The following is a 25,803-nucleotide window of genomic DNA, read 5'->3' as shown; positions in this document are numbered from 1 at the left end:
AGCGCCATCTTCAAGTGAAAATCTACCAACCCAAGCAAGGGTGAGACACACCGGTAGATGCCACAGGGTTGCCCTCAAACACACTAATAGTCATGGGTCGATTCCTCTCAATCGATCCTCAGCCCCACCCTTGTGGGCACTGAAAAGTTCAGTGGCAATTCCGCCACCAGCCTTTGTGCATCTGCGTGTCCCACGAAAGAGACAGTGACGCTTGTTTAAATGCCGGTGTGCTGAACAGCAGCTGTCCATCATGTAGCGTTCTCGTTGTTTCTCCCTCTCTCTCTCTCCCCCCTTCTCCCTCTCCCCCTCCCTCTCTCGCTCCCTCTCTCTCTCCCCCTCCCTCCCCCTCTCTACTCCTCCTTCCCCCTCTCTCCTCCCTCTACTTGTGCTGTACGTCTCTTTCTCTCTTACAGTCATGATTCTTAAAGGCACAGTCCATAATGAATAAAACTTAAGATTTCATCGCAGTAACCATTTCATACCTGGAATCATTCTCGTGAATCTTCTCTGAGCCATCACCAATGTCAATATATCCTTTCCAAAATAAGGAGCCCAATCCTGTACACAATACTCCGTGTGGTCTCCCGAGTGCCTTATAAAGCCACAACATCACATCACTGCTCTTATATTCTATACCTCGAGAAATTCGCCTTATTCACAACCGGCTCAACCTGGAGGTTCACCTTTAGTGTATCTAGCACAAGGACTCCAAAGTCTCTTTGCATCTCTGCATTTTGAATTCTCTCCCCATCGAAATCATAGTCTGCCCATTTATTTCTTCTACCGAAGTGCATGACCACACACTTTCCAACATTGTATTTCATTTACCCCTTCTTTGCTATTCCCCTAAACTATCTAAGTCTCTTTGCAGGCTCTCTGTTTCCTCAACACTAACCGCTCCTCCACCTATCTTTTTATTATCGGCAAATGTAGCCATAAATCCTTTAATACCATAGTCAAAATCATTGACATGTATCGTAAAAAGTAGTGGTCCCAACTCCGACCCCTGTGGAACTCCACTGGTAACAGGAAGCCAGCCAGAATAGGATCCTTTATTCCCACTCTCTGTTTTCTGCTGACCAGCCAATGCTCCACCCACTTTAATAACTTCCCTGTCATATCATGGGCTTTTATCTTGCTAAGCAGCCTCATGTGCAGCACATTGTCAAAGGCCTTCTGAACATCCAAGTACACCACGTCTACTGCATCTCCTTTGTCTACCCTGCTTGTAATCTCCTCAAAGAATTGCAGTAGGTTTGTCAGGCAGGACTTTCCTTTCAGGAAACCATAATGGCTTTGGCCGATCTTGTCATACGCCTCCAGGTACTCCACAATCTCATCCCTAACAATCGATTCCATCAACTGCCAGCCATTGATGTCATGCTAACAGGTCTATAGTTCCCTTTCTGTTGCCTCTGACCCTTCTTAAATAGTGGAGTAACATTTGCTATTTTCCAGTCATCTGGTACAATGCCAGAATTTATCGATTCTTGAAAGATCATTGTAAATACCTCCACTATCTCTTCAGCTATTTTCTTCAGAACCCGAGGGTGCATTGCATCAGGTCCTGGAGATTTATCCACCCTCAGACCATTAAACTTGCAGAGCACCTTCTGAGTCGTAATTGTCACTGCACAAACTTCACTTCCCTGATACTCTTGAATGTCTGGTACGCATTCAGTTCCTCTTACTTCTCAGCAACTCTCATTACAGTAACTCCAGCGATATTTTGTATTGGTCCTAAATCTACCCTTGGCTCTTTTTACCCTTTATATATATTTAAAAAAGCTTTCAGTATCTTCTTTGATATTAGTCACCAGCTTCCTCTCATAATTCATCTTTTCCTTCCCAATAACCTTCTGAGTTTTCTTCTGCAAGTTTTTAAAAGCTTCCCAATCCTCTATCTTCCCACTAGCTCGAACTTCCTCGTATGCCCTCTCTTTTGCTTTTACTTTGGCTCTGACTTCACTTGTCAGCCACAGTAGTGTCCTTCTTCCCTTTGAAAGTTTCTTCTTATTCGGAATATATCTGTCTTGCATTTCCCTCATTATTTGCAGAAAATCCACCCATTTCTGCTGTGCTGTCCTTCCTGCAAATGTCCCTTTTCAGTCCACTTCAGCCAGTTCCCCCTCATCCATTGCAATTTCCTTTATTCCACTGAAATACTGACACATTGGTTTTATTTTTTCCCCTCTCAAATTTCAATGTGAATTTGATCATATTGGAATCACCCAGTCCAGCATAGCCGATCCCCTAGTGGGCTCAACAACCAGCTGTTCTAAAAAGCAATCCCTTAGACATTCTACAAATTCTTTCTCTCGAGATCCTCCCAATTCACTTTCATGTTAAAATCGCCAATGATTATCATGACATTGCCTTTCTGGCAGGCCTTTTCTATCTCCTGTAATCCACATCCCGACTGCTGTTTGGACAACTGCCATTAGGGTCCTTTTACCCTTGCCATTTAACTCAACCCATAGAGACTCATGACCCTATCATGTGGATAGGGTGGTGAGGAAAGCTTTTGGTATGCTGGCCTTTATAAATCAGAGCATTGAGTATAGGAGTTGGGATGTAATGTTAAAACTGTACAAGGCATAGGTAAGGCCGAATTTGGAGTATTGTGTACAGTTCTGGTCACTGAATTATAGGAAATATCAACAAAATAGAGAGAGTACAGAGAAGACTTACTAGAATGTTACCTGGGTTTCAGCACCTAAGTTACAGGGAAAGGTTGAACAAGTTAGGTCTTTATTCTTTGGAGCGTAGAAGGTTGAGGGGGACTTGATAGAGGTATTTAAAATAATGAGGGGGATAGATTGAGTTTACGTGGATAGGCTTTTTCCATTGTGAATAGGGGAGATTCAAACAAGAGGACATGATTTGAGAGTTAGGAGGCAAAAGTTTAAGGGTAACACAAGAGAAAATTTCTTTACTCAGAGAATGGTAGCTGCGTGGAATGAGCTTCCAGTAGAAGTGGTAGAGGCAGGTTCGGTATTGTCATTTAAAGTAGAATTGGATAGGTACATGGACAGGAAAGGAATGGAGGGTTATGGGCTGAGTGCGGGTCGGTGGGACTAGGTGAGTGTAAGCGTCCGCATGGACGAGACGGGCCGAGATGGCCTGTTTCCGTGCTGTAATTGTTATACGGTTAGACGGTTACACCTTACAATCCTATGTCATCTCTTTCCAATGATTTAATATTTTTATCCATAGAGCCACACCACCCTCTCTGCCCAGTAACCTATCATTCTGATACACCGTATATCCTTGGACATTCAACTCCCAACGGCAGCCACCTTTTATCCAAGTTTCAGAGATTGTCCAATTTGCCAATCTGCAGCTGAATTTCAAGATCGTCCATTTTAATCCTCATGCTCTGTACATTCAAATAACACTCTCAGCCCAGGATTTGTTGCTTTCTGTTTTAATTGCCCCACATCTCTATTGCCCTGTTCCTCATGCCACTGGCTTTGATTAAGCCTCATCTCCTGACCATTCTTTCTACAATCTCTGTTGCACGCTATCTTCGATTTATTTCTGTTTCCCTTTTCCTCAGCCCCATCACTCCGATTCTCATCCCCACGCCAAATCAGTTTAAACCCTCCCTAACAGCTCTATTAAATGTGCCGGACAGGATATTGGACCCCTTCGGGTTCAGGTGTAACCCGTCCTTTTTGTACAGGTCGTACCTCCCCCAGAAGAGGCCCCAGTGATCCAGGAATCTGAAGCCCTGCCCCCTACACCAGTCTCTCAGCCACACATTAATACCCCTGATCATGCTATTCTTGCTCTCGCTAGCACGTGGCACAGGCAGCAATCCCGAGGTTACTACCCTAGAGGTCCTGCCTTTCAGCTTCCTACTGAACTCCCTGAATTCTCTCCTCACGCCCTCCTCCCTTTGTCTACCTGTGTCATTTAAACCAACGTGTACCGAGACTTCTGGTTGGTCACCCTCTCCCTTCAGAATACACTGCACTCGATCTGAGAGATCCCGTACCCTGGCACCTGGGAGGCAACACACCACGCGTGTATCTCTGTCAGGCCTCCTGTCCCTTCCCCTCACTTCTGGCTGGTCACCCTCTCCCTTCAGAATACACTGCACTCGATCTGAGAGATCCCGTACCCTGGCACCTGGGAGGCAACACACCACGCGTGTATCTCTGTCAGGCCTCCTGTCCCTTCCCCTCACTTCTGGCTGGTCACCCTCTCCCTTCAGAATACTCTGCACCCGATCTGAGAGATCCCGTACCCTGGCACCTGGGAGGCAACACACCACGCGTGTATCTCTGTCAGGCTTGCAGAACCTCCTGTCCGTTCCCCTCACTATTGAATCCTGTGACTACCGCATTCTTCATCTTCCTCTTTCCCTTCTGCACCACGGAACCAGGCTCAGTGCCAGAGACCCGATTGTCATGGTCGTCCTCTGTCAGGTCATCCTCTCAACCACATCCAAAGCGAGGTAATGATTACTGAGGGAGATGGCCACTGGGGCACTCTCCACTCACTGGTCTATAATTTCTGGGTTCCCTCTACTCCATTCCCTTAACAAGGGAACAATGTCTTCCAATCCTCTGGTACATCTCCCTTCCTGAGTGGTAATACAAAGGTCATCGCCAGAGGCTCAGCAATCTCCTACCTCGCTTCCCACAGTAGCCCGGGGTATATCTCTGGTTGAGTTGCTCCAGCTTGAGTTGATCTGGGTAAAATTGTGATGCCACAGCTCACATTGACAGGAGATCTTACAGAAACATGTAAAATTATGAAAGGGGTAGATAAGCCAGAGGCAGGGAAGTTGCTTCCACTGGTAGGTGAGGCTATTACAAGCGGACATTGCCTCAAGATTGGGGGATGTGGGATGGAGATGAGGAGGAACTGTTTTTCCCAGAGAGTGGTGAGTCTGTGGATTTCTCTGCCTAATGAAGAAGTGGAGGCGACCTCAGTAAATGTATTTGAGCCAACGTTTTATAGATTTTTGCATCGTAGGGGAATTAAGGGTTATGGCGAAACGGCAGGTCAATGGAGATGAGTCCATGGCCAGATCTGCCATGATCTAATTAAATGTCAGAGCAGGCTGGACCGGCTGTGTTTTCACCACAGACTAAAATCCCACCTGAAATATTCTCCTTCACCCATTGATGTATTTTGCGTTGTTGTTGATCCTTGGAGATAAAGATGTACCTCATTCCAGTTGGAATTGTATCTGTGTCTGAAATGAAGTTTTCTATTGTAACTCAGTGTTATCCACAGGAACCGGGGTGCTGAGAACACACCAGCATTTGTTCACTGGAGATCAGTTCTTCAACTGCATTGATTGTACAAGGGATTCAAACGTCTGACTGTCTGAATTGCCAGATGATTGATCGCAGTGAGATATCATTCTCCTTCTCTCAGTGTGGGAGGGGATTCACTCACAGCCTACCCACAGACACGCCGATGAGTTCACTGTGGGGAGAGGCCATTCACCTGCTCTGTTTGAGGGAGAGGAACTACTCAGTCATCCAGCCTGAAGATACATCAGCAAGTTCACACCACAGTGAGATGCTCCGCCTGTTCTGACTGCGGGAAGCAATTCATTCTGTCATCGATGCTGAAGATATATCCAAAAATTCACCAGTGAGGAGACGTTTCTCAGAGTGTGGGAAGGCACTGACACAATCAACCACACTACAGAGACACCAGGAAGTTCACACGGTGCCATGGCTGTTCCCCACCTCTGAATGGCGAAACGGATTGATTTAGTCATCTCAACTGAACAAACGTCACCAGTTCACACTGAGAAGATGCCGTTCACCTGCTCAGACTGTGGGAAGGAGTTCACTTCGTCATCTCAACTGAAGGTACACGGGCGAGTTCACACTGGGGAGAGGCCGTTCACCTGCTCAGACTGTGGGAAGCGATTCACTCGGTCATCTCACCTACTGAGACACCAGCTGGTTCACACTGGGGAGAAACCATTCATCTGCTCAGAATGTGGGAAGGCATTCACTCGGTCATCTCAACTACAGGAACATCAGCAAACTCACACTGGGGAGAAACTGTTCAGCTGCTCAGAATGTGGGAAGGGATTCACTCGGTCATCTGACCTGAAGGTACATCAGCGAGTTCACACTGGGGTGAGTCCGTTCACCTGCTCTGAATGTGGGAAAGGATTCACGCACTCATCCAAACTACAGAGACACTTGCTGGTTCACACTGGGGAGAGGCCATTCACCTGCACTGAATGTGGGAAGGGATTCACTCAGTCATCCAAACTACAGACACACTGGCTGGTTCACACCGGGGAGAAACCGTTTGCCTGCTCCGTATGTGAGAAAGGATTCACACGTTCATCTCAACTGAAGGAACATCAGCGAATTCACACTGGGGAGAAACCGTTCACTTGCTCAGACTGTGGGAAGGAGTTCGCTCGTGCAGCTCAGCTGAGCGTACATCAACGATTTCACACTGGGGAGAAACCGTTCAGCTGCTCTGAATGTGGGAAGAGATTCACTCTGTCATCTGACATGAAAATACATCAGCGAGTTCACACTGGGGAGAGGCCGTTCACCTGCTCGGACTGTGGGAAACGATTCATTCGGTCATCTGAACTGAACACACATCAGTGCTTTCACACTGGGGAGAAACCGTTCATTTGCTCAGACTGTGGGAAAAGATTCACTCTGTCATTTCGTCTACTGAGGCACCAGTTAGTTCACACTGGGGAGAAACCGTTCATCTGCTCAGACTGTGGAAAGGAGTTCGCTCGATCATCTGGCTTGAAAGTGCATCAGCGAGTTCACACTGGGGAGAGGCCGTTCACCTGCTCAGACTGTGGGAAGGAGTTTGCTGGGTCTTCGGACTTGAAAATACATCTGCGAGTTCACATTGGGGAGAGGCCGTTCACCTGCTCTGTGTGTGGGAGGGGATTCACTCACTCATCCACCCTGCAGAGACACCAGCTGGTTCACACTGGGGAGAGGCCATTCACCTGTTCTGAATGTGGGAAGGGATTCACTCAGTCATCCAACCTTTTGTCACATCAGCGAATCCACACTGGGGAGAGGCCATTCACCTGCCCTGAATGTGGGAAGGGATTCACTCGGTCATCCAAGCTACAGAGACACCAGTTAGTTCATTCTGGGGAGAAACCATTCGCTTTCTCAGATTGTGAGAAGGGATTCACTTAGTCATCTGACTTGAAGCTACATCAGTGAGTTCACACTGGGGACAGACCGTCAGACTATAAGATATAAGACCAGAATGAGGCTGTTTACCCCATCGAGTCTGTTCTGTCATTTTATCGTGGCTGATCCAAATTTCCTCTCTGCTCCAATCTCCTGTCTTGTCCCCGTATCCCTTCATTCCCGGATCAATCAAGATTCTATCCACCTCTGCCCTAAATGTACCTAAAGAATTGGCCTCCACAGCTGCCTGTGGCACGGAATTCCGCAGATTCACCACTCTCTGTCCGTTCTCTGTCATCTCCGTTCTGAAAGGACACCCCTCTATTCTGATGCTCTGTTCCCTGGTCGTAGACTCTTCCACCACAGGAAACATCCTTTCCACATCCACTCTATCAAGCCCTTCCACAGTTTGATAAGTTTCAATGAGATCAGCCCTAATTCCTCTGCTGATACAGGCTCAGGCCCATTAAACACTCTTCATATGACAATCCATTCAATCCTGGAATCTGTTTTTGGGAACATACTTTGAACCTTCTCCAGTTTCAGCACATCCTTTCTAAGATAAGCGGCCCAAACCTGTTCTCCAAGTGAGGCCTCACCAGTGATTACCAACTTCCCAAATTACATCCTTGCTTATATATTGTAGATCTCTGGAAATGAATGCTGACGTTGCATTTGCCTTCCACACCACAGACTCAACCTGCAAATTAGCTGTTAGGGAATCCTGAACATGGACTCCCCGTGTCCCTTTGCACCTCAGTTGTTTGGTATTTTCTGTCCATTTCGAAGAAGTTAACACTTTCATTTCTTCTACCAAAATGCATGAACATACACTTCCCAGCACTGTATTCCATCTGCTGTTTTTTCCCCATTCTCTAAATCTATCTCAGTCCTTCTGTACCCTCTCTACCGAAAACTACCTGCCCCTCCTCATGTCTTCATATCGTCTGCAAACCTTGTAACAAAGCCAGCAATTCCGTCTTCCAAACTATTGGAATATAACACAAATCACCAGTCTGAACACAGAGCCCTGAGGAACACCACTAGTAACTGGCAACCAGAGATGGCTCCCTTTATTCCCAGTCTTTGCCTCCTACCATTCAGCTTGTCACTGTCCGGTCCGTGGACTCTGGACTCCGGGTCTTCTGGCTGTCCATTGTTTCAGTTGGGCTTAATCACAGGCACCTGATTCTCAAACTGGGGCTGGAATATAAGTGGCCCTGGGTTCAAGTGTGGTTGCTGGTTCATCTTGTCAGTATCCTGTTCTTGCCTCTGTGGGGTTTGTCTTGACAGTATCCTCTCCTTGCCTCCGTTGGGTAAGACAGGCCTGAGGCTGGACTGTTCCCTTCCCTTCCCCTTCTTTCAGCAACCCACGCCTGAAGCCTTGCCTGCAACCTCACCTGCGTCCTCCCCTGTTATCACTGTCAAGTTTAACCGCTGGAGTGAGACTGCAGCCTTGCCCCGCCACCAGAAGAAACTATCTATCTAGGAGCTTGGAACGGTCTCTTTGAGTCCCCGTGTTTAGTGTCCGTGTATGAGTCCCGGCCCTATGTCCTGTCCCCAAGGAGGGGTCCTGACTCTATGTAAACCCCCAGCCCTACATCCTGTCTCCAAGGAGGGGTCCTGGCTCTATGTTCTGTGTTCCCATGCTTGGGTCCAAGGCTCAGTAGGAAGACCGTTTGCTGCTACTCGAGTGGACTTACGTTGTTTGTTGTTCCGTGTCCAAGTCCAGTCCAAGTCTCAGGCTCCGAGTCAAGTCCAGTCCGGGTCAAAGTCTCCAAGGAGGTTTCCAGCCGGGTCAAAGTCTCCAAGGAGGTTTCCAGTCCGGGTCAAAGTCTCCGAGGAGGTTTCCAGTCCATGTTCGAGGCTCCGAGGAGGTTCCCAGTCCTGTTACGTTGCCACGTCCAGTCCTCGTCTGGATTCGGTGTCCGAGCCCAAGTCAAGACCCAGGTTCTGGGTCCCCGTCTAGTCTCTGGCTCGGAATCCTTGTCCAGGTTTCTAGTTCCCAGTTCTTAGTTCCTCATCTAGGTCTCACCTTCCTACTCTAGTCTTAGCCCATGCCCTGTCTCCTAGTGTTGTCCAGGGCCTGTGTCGTGACCAGTGTCGTTTCTTCCCCACTTCTTTCCTGATACACCTAGTCCTCTCCCTAGTACTTCAGTGTCTGTGTCTTGCATTTGGGTCCGTTCCCAACGCCCACCTTATGCCACAGCCACTGTTTAATCCATGCTAGAGTCTCCACTGTAATACCGTGGGTTTATTAAGCAGCCTAGTGTGTTGCACCTTGTCAAAAGCCTTCTGAAAACCCAAGAATACAACATCTATTTCTTCATTCGGGTTGCTTTTCCAGCAGGAGTTTCACTTGAGGAAACCAATTCTCCTTTGTCGATCCTGCTTGCTGCTTCTTCCAAGAATGCTAACAGATTTGTCAGGCAAGATTTCCCCTTGAGGAAACTTTGCTGACGTTAGAGAAATAGAAGGCTGGAAGACAAATGGAGGGCGATGGGTAACCCTAGGTAATTTCTGAGGTAAGGGCATGTTCGGCACAGCCTGTATTGTGCTGTAGGGTTTCTATGTTTCTGTGGCATATGGTCTTCAGTCGAAGATTAAAGGCAGAGCCTTGCAGCAGTTTCTTTCCGTTGGACCTTTGAGCAGCGGCCAGTCAGCATTTGGGTTTGCTCAGCAAGAACTGAAAGTTGTGCAGGAGCGAGTGGAGCGGTCAGTGTCAGAGTGAATGGAGTCCGAGTGGAGCGGTCAGTGTCAGAGTGAATGGAGTCCGAGTGGAGCGGTCCGTGTCAGAGTGAATGGAGTCCGAGTGGAGCGGTCAGTGTCAGAGTGAATGGAGTCCGAGTGGAGCGGTCAGTGTCAGAGTGAATGGAGTCCGAGTGGAGCGGTCAGTGTCAGAGTGAATGGAGTCCGAGTGGAGCGGTCAGTGTCAGAGTGAATGGAGTCCGAGTGGAGCGGTCAGTGTCAGAGTGAATGGAGTCCGAGTGGAGCGGTCAGTGTCAGAGTGAATGGAGTCCGAGTGGAGCGGTCAGTGTCAGAGTGAATGGAGTCCGAGTGGAGCGGTCAGTGTCAGAGTGAATGGAGTCCGAGTGGAGCGGTCAGTGTCAGAGTGAATGGAGTCCGAGTGGAGATTCTGAGGCTTTAGCTGTCAGTGATGGGAGCCTTCAGTCACAGAAGGTGTAATTAAGCTGAAGGTAGAGATTTTTTGCCCCCTTCTTTTCAGTTGCGCAATGAGAACAGTAGAGATTACAGACGGGGTAGTGGAAAGCTCCTCTTGTGGGATGTGGGAAACCAGGGACACCTCCAGTGCCCCCGAACACAACACCTTCGAGAAGTGGATCCAGCTGCAGCTTCTAACAACCTGCATTAAGAGGCTGGGACCGGATGAACACCAGATCATTCTGGAGGCTTCAGGGGTGACAGATGGGATGTTTAGAGAGGTGGTTACACCCAAAGTGCAGGACACAGGAAACTGCGGGACAGCCAGGGAAAGGAAAGGGGTTATACAGACATACAGAGTACCCCTGTGGTCATCCCCTCAACAACTGGGGTATCGTTCTGGATACTGTTGCGGGGTGTGGGGGTGATCCAGCCAGGGAAAGGAAAGGGGTTAAACAGCCATACAGAGTACCCCTGTGGTCATCCCCTCAACAACTGGGGTATCATTCTGGATACCGTTGCGGGGTGTGGGGGTGATCCAGCCAGGGAAAGGAAAGGGGGGAAACAGCCATACAGAGTACCCCTGTGGTCATCCCCTCAACAACTGGGGTATCGTTCTGGATACTATTGCGGGGTGTGGGGGTGATCCAGCCAGGGAAAGGAAAGGGGTGAAACAGCCATACAGAGTACCCCTGTGGTCATCCCCTCAACAACTGGGGTATCGTTCTGGATACTGTTGCGGGGTGTGGGGGTGATCCAGCCAGGGAAAGTCACAGCCACTGGGTCTCTGTCTCTGTGACTCAGAAGGGAAGAGGGGAGAAGAGTCGAGCTGTGTGATAGGTGATGCATCCATTAAGGAAACGGACTGGATTCTGTGGGTGAGAACGAGATTTCAGGATGGTCCTGTGTGCCGTGGGTCCGGGACATCTCTGGTCGAGTGTTCAGCGTTCTTAAGGAAGGGGAATAGTGAACGTCGTGGTCCACGTGGGTACCAATAATATGGGCAGGTGGAGTATTGAGGTTCAACAAAAGGGGTTCAGGGAGTGTGGTGCTAAGTTCAAGGGTTGTAATCTTAGGATTGCCACTGTGCCACGTGCCAGAAACAGGAAGGCTAAGGAATCGGTGCAGGAGGGAAGGTATAAGATTTTCAGATTATTTGAGCCAGCGAGGATTGCGGTGTTGCGTTGAGGGAGAGGATGGCATCGTTGATGGAGGGTGGAGCAGGCCGTTCTCTCCCTCTCTCACACAAACATATGCAGTGTGGGTATGGAGTGTACGGAAGAGGGGGTTGAGTGGGAGAAGAGTGAGAAGGGGAATGAGGAGGATGAGGTTAGGGCTCCTTCTCAAAGACCCAGACTCACCCACCCCTCCCCCTCTGGAATTGGTCCCATTCCATATCCCAGGCTGGGGGTGAGCATTGAGTTGCCTTGCCAACCAGAAAATGAATGGTTCAACAACATCTGGTTTACACACTTTGATAATAGATTTACGTTGAGCTTGATCATTGAAATGTACTGATGAGAAATCGTTTCAGTGAAGGTCCGAGAGTGGAAAACAAACCAGTGTTCTGCCCCACTGCTCCATGCCAGACAAGAACCCTATCTGAGTCTGTCCCATCTCTCTGTGCTTGACACATCTCCCTCTAATGTTTCCTCTCTCTGTACCTGTCCCAGAGTATTTTATTTCCCTTTTCAACCCCTTTCTCCTGTCTTCTCCCCATAACCTTTGACATCCTTTCATAATCAAGCACTGATTAACTTATGTTTTAAATAAAACCTGTGATGAGCAAACCAAGCTGAAATGGGGTCGAGAGTTGACCCCCCTGTGAACTATGCTGCTAATGAGAGAGAGAGACCGAGAAGAGGGGGGGAGGCGCCCGCCACAGATGAGAGGCAGAGTGACATGATTTAATATTATGGCTCCTTGGCTGATTGTTTACCTTTGCTCTAAGGACACTTTTGCCTGCTTGTAAGATTCTTGCACAGTCAGCAAGGCGGAGCCGGTTTGATGGACAGCCGGTGTCCAGCAAGTGATGATAAAAAGCAGCTCTGCTGAGACACAGGCAGACACACCACGGGACACTGAAACAGCGTTGTGCACCCATGTGAAGGTGCGGGTTTGGAGGATCGATCAGGAGCTCACAGTGTGTGAAAGGTGCGACCGGTGGGGGCTTGTTTGTGTGTCCACCCTTGCCTGGTTGACAGGTCCACCACTGAAGAACGGTCGTACATGGTCATAGTCGATGACCACAACAGGACAGGAAGCCAACAGACAGTTCGATGGTAACGTGTCTCTCTCTCTCCCTCCACCTAAACTGAACTGAACTCTTCACCATTGTAAGGCTATCCATTTACCCCTCGACTTTGAAAGAGCTTGGTTTTGATTCCTATTTCCACACTTCTGTACATACCATTGTTAACCTGTTTCACATATTTGCATTTTTATAGTACTGTATTGCTTCGTTTACTAATAAACACTATTAGCTACAGTAATACCAGACTCCAAAGTGTTTTTCATTTCTGCTGGTTCGGTAACCCGGTCACGGGTTACGTGACAAACCGATGACTTGGCCCCCGAGCCGGCCATGACAATGAATTTCACAGGATCACTACCTGCAAATCATTGTGGGCAGGTGTTTTCAGGGAAATGCACGGCAGAAATGTCGCAAATGTTCAGGGAACACTGGCATGGCGTTCTGCACAGGTATGTTCCATTGAGGCAGGGAGCACACGGTGGGGTAGATGAACCATAGTGTACAAAGGATGTAGAAAATCTAGTTGAGAAGAACAGAAAAGCTTATGAAAGCTCCAATAAACTGAGTACAGATGGATTTCTAGAAAATTACAAGGTTACATGGAAGGAGTGTAAGTGTGAATTAGGAGAGTCAGAAGGGGCCATGAGAAGCCCTTGGTGAGCAGGATTAAGGAAAACACCAAGGCATTCTCCAAGTATGTGAAGAGCAAGAGGATGAGCAATGTGATCGTAGGACCAATAGAGTGCGATACCTGAGTTAGATCAGGTAGCGTTGGTACTTAATGAATAGTTTGCTTCAGTATTCACCAGGGAAGTGGACCTTCACAATTGTGGGGATGACTTACAGCGGATTGAAATGCTTGAGCATATAGACATTAAGAAGGAGGACGTGCTGGAGCACTGGAAAGATATTAAATTAGACCAGTCACTGGGGCCAGGTGAGATCTACCCCAGGCTACTGTGGGAAGAGAGGGAGAAAACTGCAGAGCCTCTGGCGATGATCTTTGCATTATCAACCAGGACGGGAGAAGTACCAGAGGACTGCAAGTTAGCAAATTCTGTCTTCAAATTTGACCAACCAAATATTAATGGTGACTCTCTTGGCAGTGTCGAGGATCTGTGTCCAATAGGAGCTCAAAGCTGCTCCGCAGGTTGACCGTGTTGTTAGAAAGGCGTATAGTGTGTTGGACTTCATCAACTGTGGGATTGAATTCAGGAGCCATGAGGCAATGTTACAGGTATATAAAACCTTAGTTCCACACCACTTGGAGCACTCTGTTCATTTCTGGTCGCCTCACTACAGGAAGGATGTGGATACTATAGAGAGAGTGCAGAGCAGCGTTACAAAGATCTTGCCTGCATTTGGAGAGCATGTCTTATGAGAATAGATTGAGTGAACTTGGCCTTTCCTTCTTGGAGTGACGGAGGACGAGAGGTGACCTGACAGAGGTGTATAAGATGACGAGGGGTTTGATTGTGTGGATAGCCAGAGGCTTTTTCCCAGTGTTGAAATGGCTAACACGAGGGGGCATCGTTTTAAGGTGCTTGGAAATAGATACAAGGGGAGATGTCAGAGGTGCGTTTTACACACAGAAGGGAGCATGGGACGCATTTCCAGTGAAGGTGGTAGAGGCGGATACAACAGGGTCTGTTAAGAGACTCTTATATAGGTACCGTACACGGAGCTTAAAAATAGAGGGCTATACGGTAGGGAAATTCTGAATTAGGATCCATGGTCGACACAACATTGTGGGCAGAAGCGCCTGTAATGTGCTGTGGATTACTATGTTCTACGGTCACTCTCCGCTGCTATCAGATTTTTCTTCTCCAGCCCTTGACCTTTCCCACCCGCCTGGCTTCAACGATCACATTCTAGCTAATCCCTTTCCCCTCTGATTATACTGCACACCTTTTGATTCTGGCATTTCCCCCGTCCTTCTCAGTGCTGAAGAAGGGACTCGTCCCGAACCGCCGGCAGTTTATTCTTTTGCACAGATGCTGCCTGAGCTGCTGAGTTCCTTCAGCGTTTTGAGTGAGTGGCTTTGGATTTCCAACATTCGCAGACTCTCCCGTGTTCGCTCCAGGATTCGCCGCCCGTGACCAGGCTCCTGTACCTCCTACCTGATAGTAACAGTAAGAAAAGGACATGCCCTGGGTGCTGGATGTACCCAGAAGAAGCCAGAATAAAAATATGCGGAGGGGAAAGAGGCTAGCTGGAAGGTGGCAGGTGGGTGGGAAAGGTCAAGGGTTGGAGAAGAAATAATCTGGTCGGTGAGGAGAGTGCACCAGAGGGGAGAGAGAGAGGGAGGAGGAGGGGACCCGGCGGATGTAATAGGCAGGTGAGAAGTAAGAGTGTGGAATAGAGGAAGACGGGGGTGGGGGTGGGTTTGGTCTATCAGAACGCGAGATCAATATTCACGCATCAGGTTGGAGTACTCAGACCGAATATAAAATGTTGCACCTCCACCCTGACGGGGGATTTCATCCCGGCACAAGAGGAGGCCATCGATCGACATGTCAGAACAGGGATGGGAATCAGTATTGAAATGTTTGGCACTGGGAGGTTCTGCTTGGGACGGATGGTGCGAAGCTGCTCCACGAATTGTTCCCCTAATTGATGAGCTGATGCTCAGGAGGGAGGAGCAACACCTTATATTCCTGGTTCCCTCCAACCTGATGAACTGAACCACAGCACCAGTCTTGTCTGTTTGAATCCAGAGCCCCAAGGGAATCTGTCTCTCCATCTGAATGATGGTCTTTTTGACCTCCTGAAGACCTGTTTTTGAGTAACAGTAATGATCCGCTGCTCTCCTATGCCCACTTCCCCAGCTGGTCTCCATCCCACTGTAACCTCAGACAACCCTCACTTCCCCAGCTGGTCTCCATCCCACTGTAACCTCAGACAACCCTCACTTCCCCAGCTGGTCTCCATCCCACTGTAACCTCAGACAACCCTCACTTCCCCAGCTGGTCTCCATCCCACTGTAACCTCAGACAACCCTCACTTCCCCCACACACCAGTTCCGGTGCCATCCACAATCTCTCTAATTGTTCGATCTGCATTCCCCTCCAAATCATTCACACACGTGACCAGCACCAGTTCACTGCAAGGTGACAGTAGAGCTCAGCTCAAACAAAGAAGACAAGCGAAACAAAGAGCGGGAGAGTGGTGGTGGAGGGGATCTCGTTGGGTCTGGTGTCCAGAAGGAAACGGAGAGCTCTGTGACTTTCCTGGTGGGAGGGGGAGGTGTACATGAACGGGGTATCCACAGTGACAGTAAGATGATCGTAGCCAGGGAACATGAAATCGTTGAAAAAATTTCTTGTGTGTTGCTTGGATTTCCAGCATCTGCAGATTTTCGCCTGTTTGTGACCGGGAAATTCCGTTTGTTGTGGACAGAGCAAAGGTATTTGACAAAGTGGACTCCCGATCTACATTGGGCCTCACTGACGTAGCGGAGGCTGAACCAGCAGCATCAGGTAGAGTAGATCAACCTGACAGACTCACAGGTGAAGTGTTGACTCACCTGGAAGGACGAATGGAGCTGAGAGGGAAAGAAAATGGGAGCGTGTAGAACTTCCCTCGCTTGTAAGGATATGTTCCAGGAGGGAGAATAGTGGGAAGAGACGAATGGAATCCTTGTGGAAAGCAGAAAGTGGAGGGGGAAAGTAAAGATGGGAAGGTAGGAAGAGGTTTAGTGAAGATCACCATGCAAATCGATAGGTTTACTAAATCAGCCAGTGTGAATGTGTTTTGTGATCCCCGCCACCTGCCACGGTCGGTGTCTTTCTCGGGTCAGCTGTCACCTGAATGCGCCGGGGTGGACGGTGGAGGGTTTTACAGAGATGGCGAGTGGCGTAGGGGTGAGGCGGGTTTACAGAATAGTGATGGGTGTAGGGTCAGAAGGGTTTTCACAGATGGTGGGGGCTGCAAGGATCGGAGGTGTTAACAGAAATGGGGAGTGGTGTAGGGGTTGGAAGGGTTTTCACAGAGGGTGTTAACAGAAATGGGGAGTGGTGTAGGGGTTGGAAGGGTTTTCACAGAGGGTGTTAACAGAAATGGGGGGTGGTGTAGGGGTTGTAAGGGTTTTCACAGAGGGTGTTAACAGAAATGGGGAGTGGTGTGAGGGTTAGAAGAGTTTTCACGGGGGTGTTAACAGAAATGGGGAGTGGTGTAGGGGTTGGAAGGGTTTTCACAGGGGGTGTTAACAGAAATGGGGAGTGGTGTAGGGGTTGGAAGGGTTTTCACAGAGGGTATTAACAGATATGGGGAGTGGTGTAGGGGTTGGAAGGGTTTCACAGGGGGTGTTAACAGAAATGGGGAGTGGTGTGAGGGTTGGAAGGGTTTTCACAGAGGGTGTTAACAGAAATGGGGGGTGGTGTGAGGGTTGGAAGGGTTTTCACAGAGGGTATTAACAGATATGGGGAGTGGTGTAGGGGTTGGAAGGGTTTCACAGGGGGTGTTAACAGAAATGGGGAGTGGTGTGAGGGTTGGAAGGGTTTTCACAGGGGGTGTTAACAGAAATGGGGAGTGGTGTAGGGGTTGGAAGGGTTTTCACAGGAGGTGTTAACAGAAATGGGGAGTGGTGTAGGGGTTGGAATGGTTTTCACATAGGGTGTTAACAGAAATGGGGAGTGGTGTAGGGGTTGGAAGGGTTTTCACAGGGGGTGTTAACAGCAATGGGGAGTGGTGTAGGGGTTGGAAGGGTTTTCACAGGGGGTGTTAACAGAAATGGGGAGTGGTGTAGGGGTTGGAAGGGTTTTCTCAGAGGGTGTTAACAGATATGGGGAGTGGTGTAGGGGTTGGAAGGGTTTCACAGGGGGTGTTAACAGAAATGGGGAGTGGTGTGAGGGTTGGAAGGGTTTTCACAGGGGGTGTTAACAGAAATGGGGAGTGGTGTAGGGGTTGGAAGGGTTTTCACAGGAGGTGTTAACAGAAATGGGGAGTGGTGTAGGGGTTGGAATGGTTTTCACATAGGGTGTTAACAGAAATGGGGAGTGGTGTAGGGGTTGGAAGGGTTTTCACAGGGGGTGTTAACAGAAATGGGGAGTGGTGTAGGGGTTGGAAGGGTTTTCACAGAGGGTATTAACAGATATGGGGAGTGGTGTAGGGGTTGGAAGGGTTTCACAGGGGGTGTTAACAGAAATGGGGAGTGGTGTGAGGGTTGGAAGGGTTTTCACAGGGGGTGTTAACAGAAATGGGGAGTGGTGTAGGGGTTGGAAGGGTTTTCACAGAGGGTGTTAACAGAAATGGGGGATGGTGTAGGGGTTGTAAGGGTTTTCACAGAGGGTGTTAACAGAAATGGGGAGTGGTGTAGGGGTTGGAAGGGTTTTCACAGAGGGTGTTAACAGAAATGGGGAGTGGTGTAGGGGTTGGAAGGGTTTTCACAGGGGGTGTTAACAGAAATGGGGGGTCGTGTAGGGGTTGTAAGGGTTTTCACAGAGGGTGTTAACAGAAATGGGGAGTGGTGTGAGGGTTAGAAGGGTTTTCACAGAGGGTGTTAACAGAAATGGGGAGTGGTGTAGGGGTTGGAAGGGTTTTCACAGAGGGTGTTAACAGAAATGGGGAGTGGTGTAGGGGTTGGAAGGGTTTTCACAGAGGGTGTTAACAGAAATGGGGAGTGGTGTGAGGGTTGGAAGGGTTTTCACAGAGGGTGTTAACAGAATTGGGGAGTGGTGTGAGGGTTGGAAGGGTTTTTACAGGGGGCGAGGGGTGTAGGAATGCTTCTCCACCACTGTGGAAATGTACTTCACTTGTCGCACCAAAATGGCCTGTAACCAGCTGGAACCTGTGTTGTATCAGAGATCTTTGCTAATAATGTTCGTGCAACATGGTACCTGAGCACTTGAGTGCAGACCCGCAGCTGTGATTCAGCAGACAACGGAGTGCACCCTGTCCGTGAACTTGTGTCCATCGCAGTGACCGTACTGTCTGTGTTTCGTTTTCGGACAAAGCTATTACCAGCTCTTGTGCATTGCTCATCGTCCCTTCTGCAAGTAAATATAAAAGAACTTATGATCAATCCACTCTGAGTTAATTGTTGTTGGTTTGGAAGACGTAGTGAAAAGCTGCTTAACACCATCTCCTACCTGGACACTCACTCTTACCTGCACCCGCAGCTTCCTCCACATCGCTTCGCCATCTCACCACTATACCGCTCGTCGTAGGAACTGAAATACTCATTCCGTCCATTGAGTCTTCTCCACCACTCGAATTTCCCCCTAAACTCCATACTGCTGCTTTCTCCACGTCAGCTTCGACACCGTTATTAATCAACAACCCGCCATGTACTACTCAAAGCCCGTTACGCCGCTGGTGTTCAGGGCAGCAACGAAGAGGTTCACCGGGATGTTGTCTGAGCTACTGTGTAAGGAGAGTTCGGACAAACTTGGGCTGTTTTCCCTGGAGTGGAGGAGGCTCAGTGTGACCGGAAAGAGCTGGATCAGATTACAAGAGGGAAAGATAGAGTAGACAGGTGCCATTTTTAACCTTCTGCGTCACAATGTCTAATCGCAGACAGCATGCATTTGGAGAGATGAGGGAGCTGTGGAATTCATTGCCACGGACGGCTCAGAGGCCAAGTCATCGGGTTTATTTAAAACAGAGGCTGATCAGTGCTTGATCAGTAAAGGTGTCAAAGGTCATGGGGAGAAGGCAGGGAATGCGTTTGAGAAGGAAAATAACAGACACTGGGAGAGGTACAGAAAGAGGAAACTTTAGAGGGAATATGGAGAAGCACAGAGAGATGGGACAGATTCTAATAGAGGTTCTTGTCCGGCACGGAGCAGTGGGGCTGAACACCGGTTCATTTTCCACTCTCGGACGTTCACTGAGACCATTTCTCATCAGTACATGTTTTACAAACAATACATTTCAATGTTCAAGTTCAACGTAAATTTATTATCAAAGTATGTTAACCAGATGTTATTGGACAATTCCTTTTCTTGTTGGCAAGGCAACTTAACGCTCACCCCTAGCCTGGGGGAGGGAATGGGACCAATTCTAGAGGGGGAAGGTTGGGTGAGTCTGGGACTTGGTGAAGGAGTCCGAACTCCATCCTCCTCATTCCCCTTCCCCTTCTTACACTCCTCCCTCCCACTCCACTGGCGTGTGTGTGTGTGTGTGTGTCAGTGAGTGAGAGAGAGAGAGAGAGAGAGAGACCTGTGTGCCCAGTCACACTCCATCAACGATGTGCTCTCCCCACCAACACACTCACACTCCTCTCTACACAGCAATCCTCACCAGCTCGAATAATCCAAAAATCTTATACCCTCCCTCCTGCACCAACTCTTTAGCCACGTGTTAAACTGTATAATCTTCTGATCCCTGCCACATCACACAGATGGCAGTCCTGAGATCACAGGCCTGGAGGAGCTGCCCTTTCAATTAGCACCTCACTCCCTGAACTCCCTTTACAGAACCTCGTTACTCTGCCAGCCCATATCATTGTTACCCACATGGACCACGACCTTCACTGTTCACCCTCCTTAGGAATGCTGAGCACTCGACCGGAGATGTCACAGATGCCAGCATGCAGGAGGGAACACACCATCCTGGAATTTCATTCTCACCTACAGAACATCCTGTCAGTACCCTGAGCTGCTGAATCACCTCTGACCACAGCTCACCTCGTCTCCTCCCTTCCCTTCTCAGTCTCAGAGCCAGACTAAGTGCCAGAGACCCTGTTGCTGAATCACCTCTGACCACAGCTCACCTCGTCTCCTCCCTTCCCTTCTCAGTCTCAGAGCCAGACTAAGTGCCAGAGACCCTGTTGCTGAATCACCTCTGACCAGAGCTCACCTCGTCTCCTCCCTTCCCTTCTCAGTCTCAGAGCCAGACTAAGTGCCAGAGACCCTGTTGCTGAATCACCTCTGACCACAGCTCACCTCGTCTCCTCCCTTCCCTTCTCAGTCTCAGAGCCAGACTAAGTGCCAGAGACCCTGTTGCTGTGACTTTCCTTTGCCAGGTCATCCCACCATCCCCGACTGTACCTAAAGTGATACCTGTGTTGTTCAGAGGGATGGACACAGGGGTAAACTGCACGCTCTGTTTCCCCCTTCCCCTTCCTCACTGTCACCCAGTTTCCTGTGCCGTGCACCTTGGGTGCAACTACCTCTCAAATGTCCTACCTATCACCCTTTCAGTCTCCCGAATGATCTGGAGTTCATCCAGTTCCAGCTCCAACTCCTTAATGTGGATTGTTCAGAGCTGAAGCTGGATGCCCTTCTCACAGGTGTAGTTATCAGGGACACAGGAGAGTCCCCTGCCTTCCCACATCCCACAAAGCAACTTTCCACTATCCCGCCCAGCATCTCCACTGTTCCAACTGAGAAAATGTAAAGAAGGGGCAAAAAAAATTCTACCTCCATCATGATTTTGCCTTCTCTAACTGAATGCTCTCCCCACTAAAACCTCAAAGAATTAAAGCCTCAAAGTCTCCGCTCCAACTCTGTCCACTCCAACAACGACCACTCCACTTGTTCCTGCTAATGAAGGTTTTCTTGATAATCCATCCTGACTGTGGAGTGGCCACTGCTGAAAGCTCAAAAATAACCTGCCCTGAACCACTGCCTTTAATACTCCATTGGCGAACCTGAGTGCATTACGTCCTCTCAAGCTTCTGATCTCTCTGATTCACAATGGGTCAAAGCTTGATATGGCGACACAAGGATGAATTACTGATTGAAACCCAACCCTTTATTCAGTGACCCCCAGTAAAGAACTTTATAAAAAGGGGGTTAAAATTCAAATGGAGCACAGTTTGTTATTATCCTCCTCGATTGAAAATCAGTTAATTAAATCCAGAACCCAGTTTTAATCACTTATTGGCTAATCAATTGAAAACTGCTTTGGTTAAATGACAAGTCATTAAGATTCATAAACGAGATGGCACTTTGACGATTGATCATAAAGAGATAAATAAAGCCTTTCAAGATTTTTATAACTCTTTATATCAATCAGAATTTGTTGAGGATTCTTCCATAACGGATGCATTTTTAAGAAAATTGAATATCCCAAAATTAACAGCAGAAGATTGTGTATTTCTAGACTCACCTATTATGGAAACCGAAATAAAAGAGGCTATTTTTCAATGAATTCGGCTAAAGCCCCTGGTCTGGACGGTTATAAGGCTGAATTTTTTAACTCCTTTTCTTCTATATTCACTCCTTGGCTTTGTGAAATTTTTATAGATGCGTTAACTGTAGGTAAATAACCACAATCTTTTTATGATGCCTCCATTTCTCCAATTCATAAAAAAGATAAAGACCCCCACTGAATGTTCATCCTATCGGCCAATATCTTTGCTGGATACGGATTCTAAGATTTTTACCAAAATTCTGGCCACTAGATTAGAAAATATATTACCTCAAATTATCTCTGAGTATCAGACCGGATTTATTAAAAACTATTATTCATTTTTAACATTAGAAAATTAAATAATATAATTTATTCTTCTTCATCTAAAATACCAGAAAAAGCGTTCGATAGAGTTGAATGGCTATATTTATTTAAGATGTTGCAGAATTTTAATTTTAGCTTGAAATTTATATCATGGATTAAATTAATATATTATAAACCTTTGGCTTCGGTTCTTACCAGTAATCAAAGATCTTTTTTTCAGTTGTCCCGTGGTACGAGGCAAGGCTGCCCTTTAAGTCCTCTATTATTTGACATTGCTTTGGAACCTTTAGCCGTTGCCATTCGTGAATCACCTAATACTTTTGGAATTACCTGTAGGGAAGGGACTTATAAGTTATCATTATATGCTGATGATTTGTTACTATACATATCTGACCCTGAGAGATCGATTCCTGCTATTTCATCCTTGCTTGCTCAGTTTAGTGGCTTTTCTGGCTACAAACTGAATTTTAATAAGAGTGAATTATTTCCATTAAATATGCAAGTTTCAATATATAAACACTTACCATTTAAAGTTGTCACAGATCATTTTAATTATTTGGTATTAAAATTACCAAGAAACATAAGGGTTTATTTAAAGTTAATTTTTTTACATTTAATTGAACAAATCAAGCAACTTGTTACTAGGTGGTCCCCATCATCTGTGTGTATTACCCAAATGTTTATATTTATTCCAAGCATTACCAATTTTTATTCCTAGATATTTTTTTGATATTATTGATTCCAAAATATCCTCGTATGTGTGGCTGAATAAAAATCCTAGATTAAGTAAGAAATATTTGCAGAAGCCTAAGAAGGAAAGTGGTTTGGCTTTGCCAAACCTAAGATTTTACTACTGGGCAGTTAACATCCGATAGTTAATATTTTGGACACGAGAATCAGTCATAGTACCTTGCCCACAATGGGTAAATTTGGAGTATAAATCTGTACAAGACTTCTCATTGTTTTCTATTTTAGGATCTTTGCCTCCTTTTGCTTTATCTAAACTGAATAAGTAAATAACTAATCCTATAGTTAAACATATATTAAGAATATGGTTTCAATTTCGAAAATACTTCCGCTTGAATAAGTTTATCTTATCAAGCCCTATTATATCTAACTTTTTTTTCCAGGCCTTTTTTATGGGCCAAGCCTTTGTGTTATGGAAAACAAAAGGTATAACATGTTTTCGTGATCTATTTTTAGATAACAGTTTTATGTCCATTGAACAGCTATCCAGCCTAAAACTCATTTTTGTTTAGATACTTGCAAGTATCTTGCAAGTAACATTCAAAATTCTTGAATGTTAGTCTTTTCTGAATTTAGGTCCAATGGACATTACAGAAAAAATTCTGGCTCTGAATCCTTGCCATCATTTATGCTATCATAAATGTAGCTGTCATTTATAATACAATCATGAAAATACAGCCAGGAGTATCAGAAAAAATTAAGAAGGAATGGGAAAAAGAATTTCATTGTCTTATACCCACAGAGCAGTGGGAGAAAATTTTACAATTAGTCAATTCTTCTTCTATTTGTGCTAAACATGCCTGATTGATTTTATTCTTATGTTAATCCAACCTGTGACAGATGTCATTCTGAAGTTGCTTCATTGGTCTGGTCTTGTCTTGCCCCGGTTTGTAAAATTATTGGAAAGATGTTTTTGGTATTATTTCAACAGTTCTGAATATCAAATTGCAACCGCATCCTATTACTGCAATTTTCGGTTTACCAATGGTGGATAATAGTCGTTTATTCCCCCTCAGCCCGGCGGATGATTGCATTTGTTACATTAATGGCTAGAAGATCTATCCTATTGAACTGGAAAGAAATTAATCCTCCAACTATATTTCAGTGGTTTTATTTCTTGTTTGAGTTTAGAAAAAATTACAAGTATTGTCTTTGACCCTTCAGTTAAATATGAAGAAACTTGGAGACCATTTATTCAACATTTTCATATAAGCTAAACTGACTTTTCCTAAACCTTACTTTTATTGTCCTTAATTATTTGGATGGAGGTGTGGAGTTATTGACGCTACTGTGTATAATTGATATAATGCAATGGCCCATGTCGGTTAGGATTTTTTTCATTTTTTTGAGGGGGGTGGGTTTCTTATTTTCTCCATTTTTTGTAACCACTATGAGTTTGGGATGTTACTATCATCTATTTGTATTTATACCTTAACCTATTAATTATGTACTCTCAAGCTCTTTGTATTCATTTTCATTTATGTTTGTTTAAAATCAATAAAAAGATTTAAAAAGGACTATTCTGAGGAAAGGGTGGAATAGGCGCAACGGGCCGAGTGGCCAGGCATGCTCCTGTTACTTATTTTCTAAAGCACGAGTTTACCTTTACGCCTTGTTCTCCCTTGGTTTTCAGCCGTTCGGATTGCACAGGGGAGCGGTGAGAGCTCCGGAGATCCATCGGCAGCCGCTGCGGGGCAGCTCCCGTCTCCCAGCAGGAAGGAACGGGTCTGCGAGACATCTCCAGACAACAGGCCCCGATCCTCGGCGGGGAAAGGCCGGGCGCCCTCCGTGTAGCTGAAACATCTCACGGAATCTCCGCCGGTCTCTTCAGCTCTGCCTTCGAAAGGATTCACGACCCGCCGGTGGTGCAGCCGAAACCCGAGGCTCAGCTCCCGGTCTCCGGCCTCACTCGGTCCCGGTTCCAACCTCCGGGCCGGCCGGGCGCTCAGCGTCCCGCCCACTGACACCCCTCAGCCAATGGGAGCATCCGTCTCCCAACGGTGATCGCTGATTGGCTGCGGGTGTGTGAGGACGGGCTGCTGCTGGGAGCTGGAGATGTCAGTCACAATTTGTTCTCAGAATTAAAGCAAGTTTCCCGAAACTCGAATTTCAAAGTAGATTTTATTATCAGAGTCCAGATAAGTCACCACGTATAACCCCGAGAAGCATTTTCCTGCGGACATACTTAGAAAAAGTATAGAATAGTAACCGTAACAGAAGCAGGCAGTGAAAGATCAGCCAGAGTGCTGAAGGTGACAAACTGTGCAAATGGAAATATGGAGAAACAGGATAAATAACAAGAGCATGAAATAACCGCAGCGGCTGCTGATGGATCTCTGGAGCTCTCACCGCTCCCCTGTGCAATCCGACAGGCTGAAGGCCAAGGGAGAACAAGGCGCAAAGGTAACCTCGTGCTTTGGAAAAAATAAGAAACAGCCGCAGGCGTGGCCATTCGGCCCTTGCGCCAGTTCGGCCTTTCACTCCGATAATGGCTGATCTTTGACCTCAGCAACACTTTCCTGCAACGTTCCCATCTTCACTCAGCCCTTCAATATTCCTTGTGAATTTAGAAACCTTGTGGGGGAAAAATCCAAAGATTTGCCGCACTCCCTGTCATCGGATTCTGAGTCTGTGACCTTATTCAACAACCAGTGAAGAAACACGCCATTCCTGCCCCACCCTGTCAATACCCTGTGAGACTGTGTCTGTCTCAGTCAAACCACTTGTTATTTCTCTAATTTTGAGACAGGCCCAGTCAGTGTAATCTCTCTGAGGACACTACCGCACCCCCCCAAATCAATCTCTGAAACCTTCTCTTCATTCCCTTCATCCCACAGGCTGTCTCTGGGAGAGAGACCAGACCTGTGCACAGTGTTCCATGTACGCTCTCACCAGGACCCCATATACCTTCAGAGGAGATCTTTATTCTTGTATTCAAACCTTCCTTCCCATTCAATGCTCTTCATTTAATATCGAACTCAAACAGTGAACAGATACAACACAGCCTCAGCCATGAATTTAAAGGGCAGGTGTTGCAACAGTTTGAGCTTCATACCGGGGGCCACGGAGCTA

The 25,803-nt window shown here is 47.1% G+C and overlaps 1 protein-coding gene across 1 annotated transcript; it reads left to right on the top strand.

Moving 5' to 3' along the window:
• Window positions 1-5,759: 5,759 nt before the first annotated feature.
• LOC140720129 (uncharacterized) lies at window positions 5,760-10,844 on the top strand. Its single transcript, XM_073035015.1, has 2 exons — window positions 5,760-8,981; window positions 9,013-10,844. Exon 1 carries the CDS (start codon window positions 5,784-5,786, stop codon window positions 7,167-7,169), a length of 1,386 nt encoding a protein of 461 aa, XP_072891116.1. The 5' UTR covers window positions 5,760-5,783; the 3' UTR covers window positions 7,170-8,981; window positions 9,013-10,844.
• Window positions 10,845-25,803: the final 14,959 nt, after the last annotated feature.

The sequence above is a fragment of the Hemitrygon akajei genome, unplaced genomic scaffold (genome assembly GCF_048418815.1).
Source record: "Hemitrygon akajei unplaced genomic scaffold, sHemAka1.3 Scf000037, whole genome shotgun sequence".
NCBI lineage: Eukaryota > Metazoa > Chordata > Chondrichthyes > Myliobatiformes > Dasyatidae > Hemitrygon > Hemitrygon akajei.
This window is presented reverse-complemented; position numbering and strand designations above follow the sequence as displayed.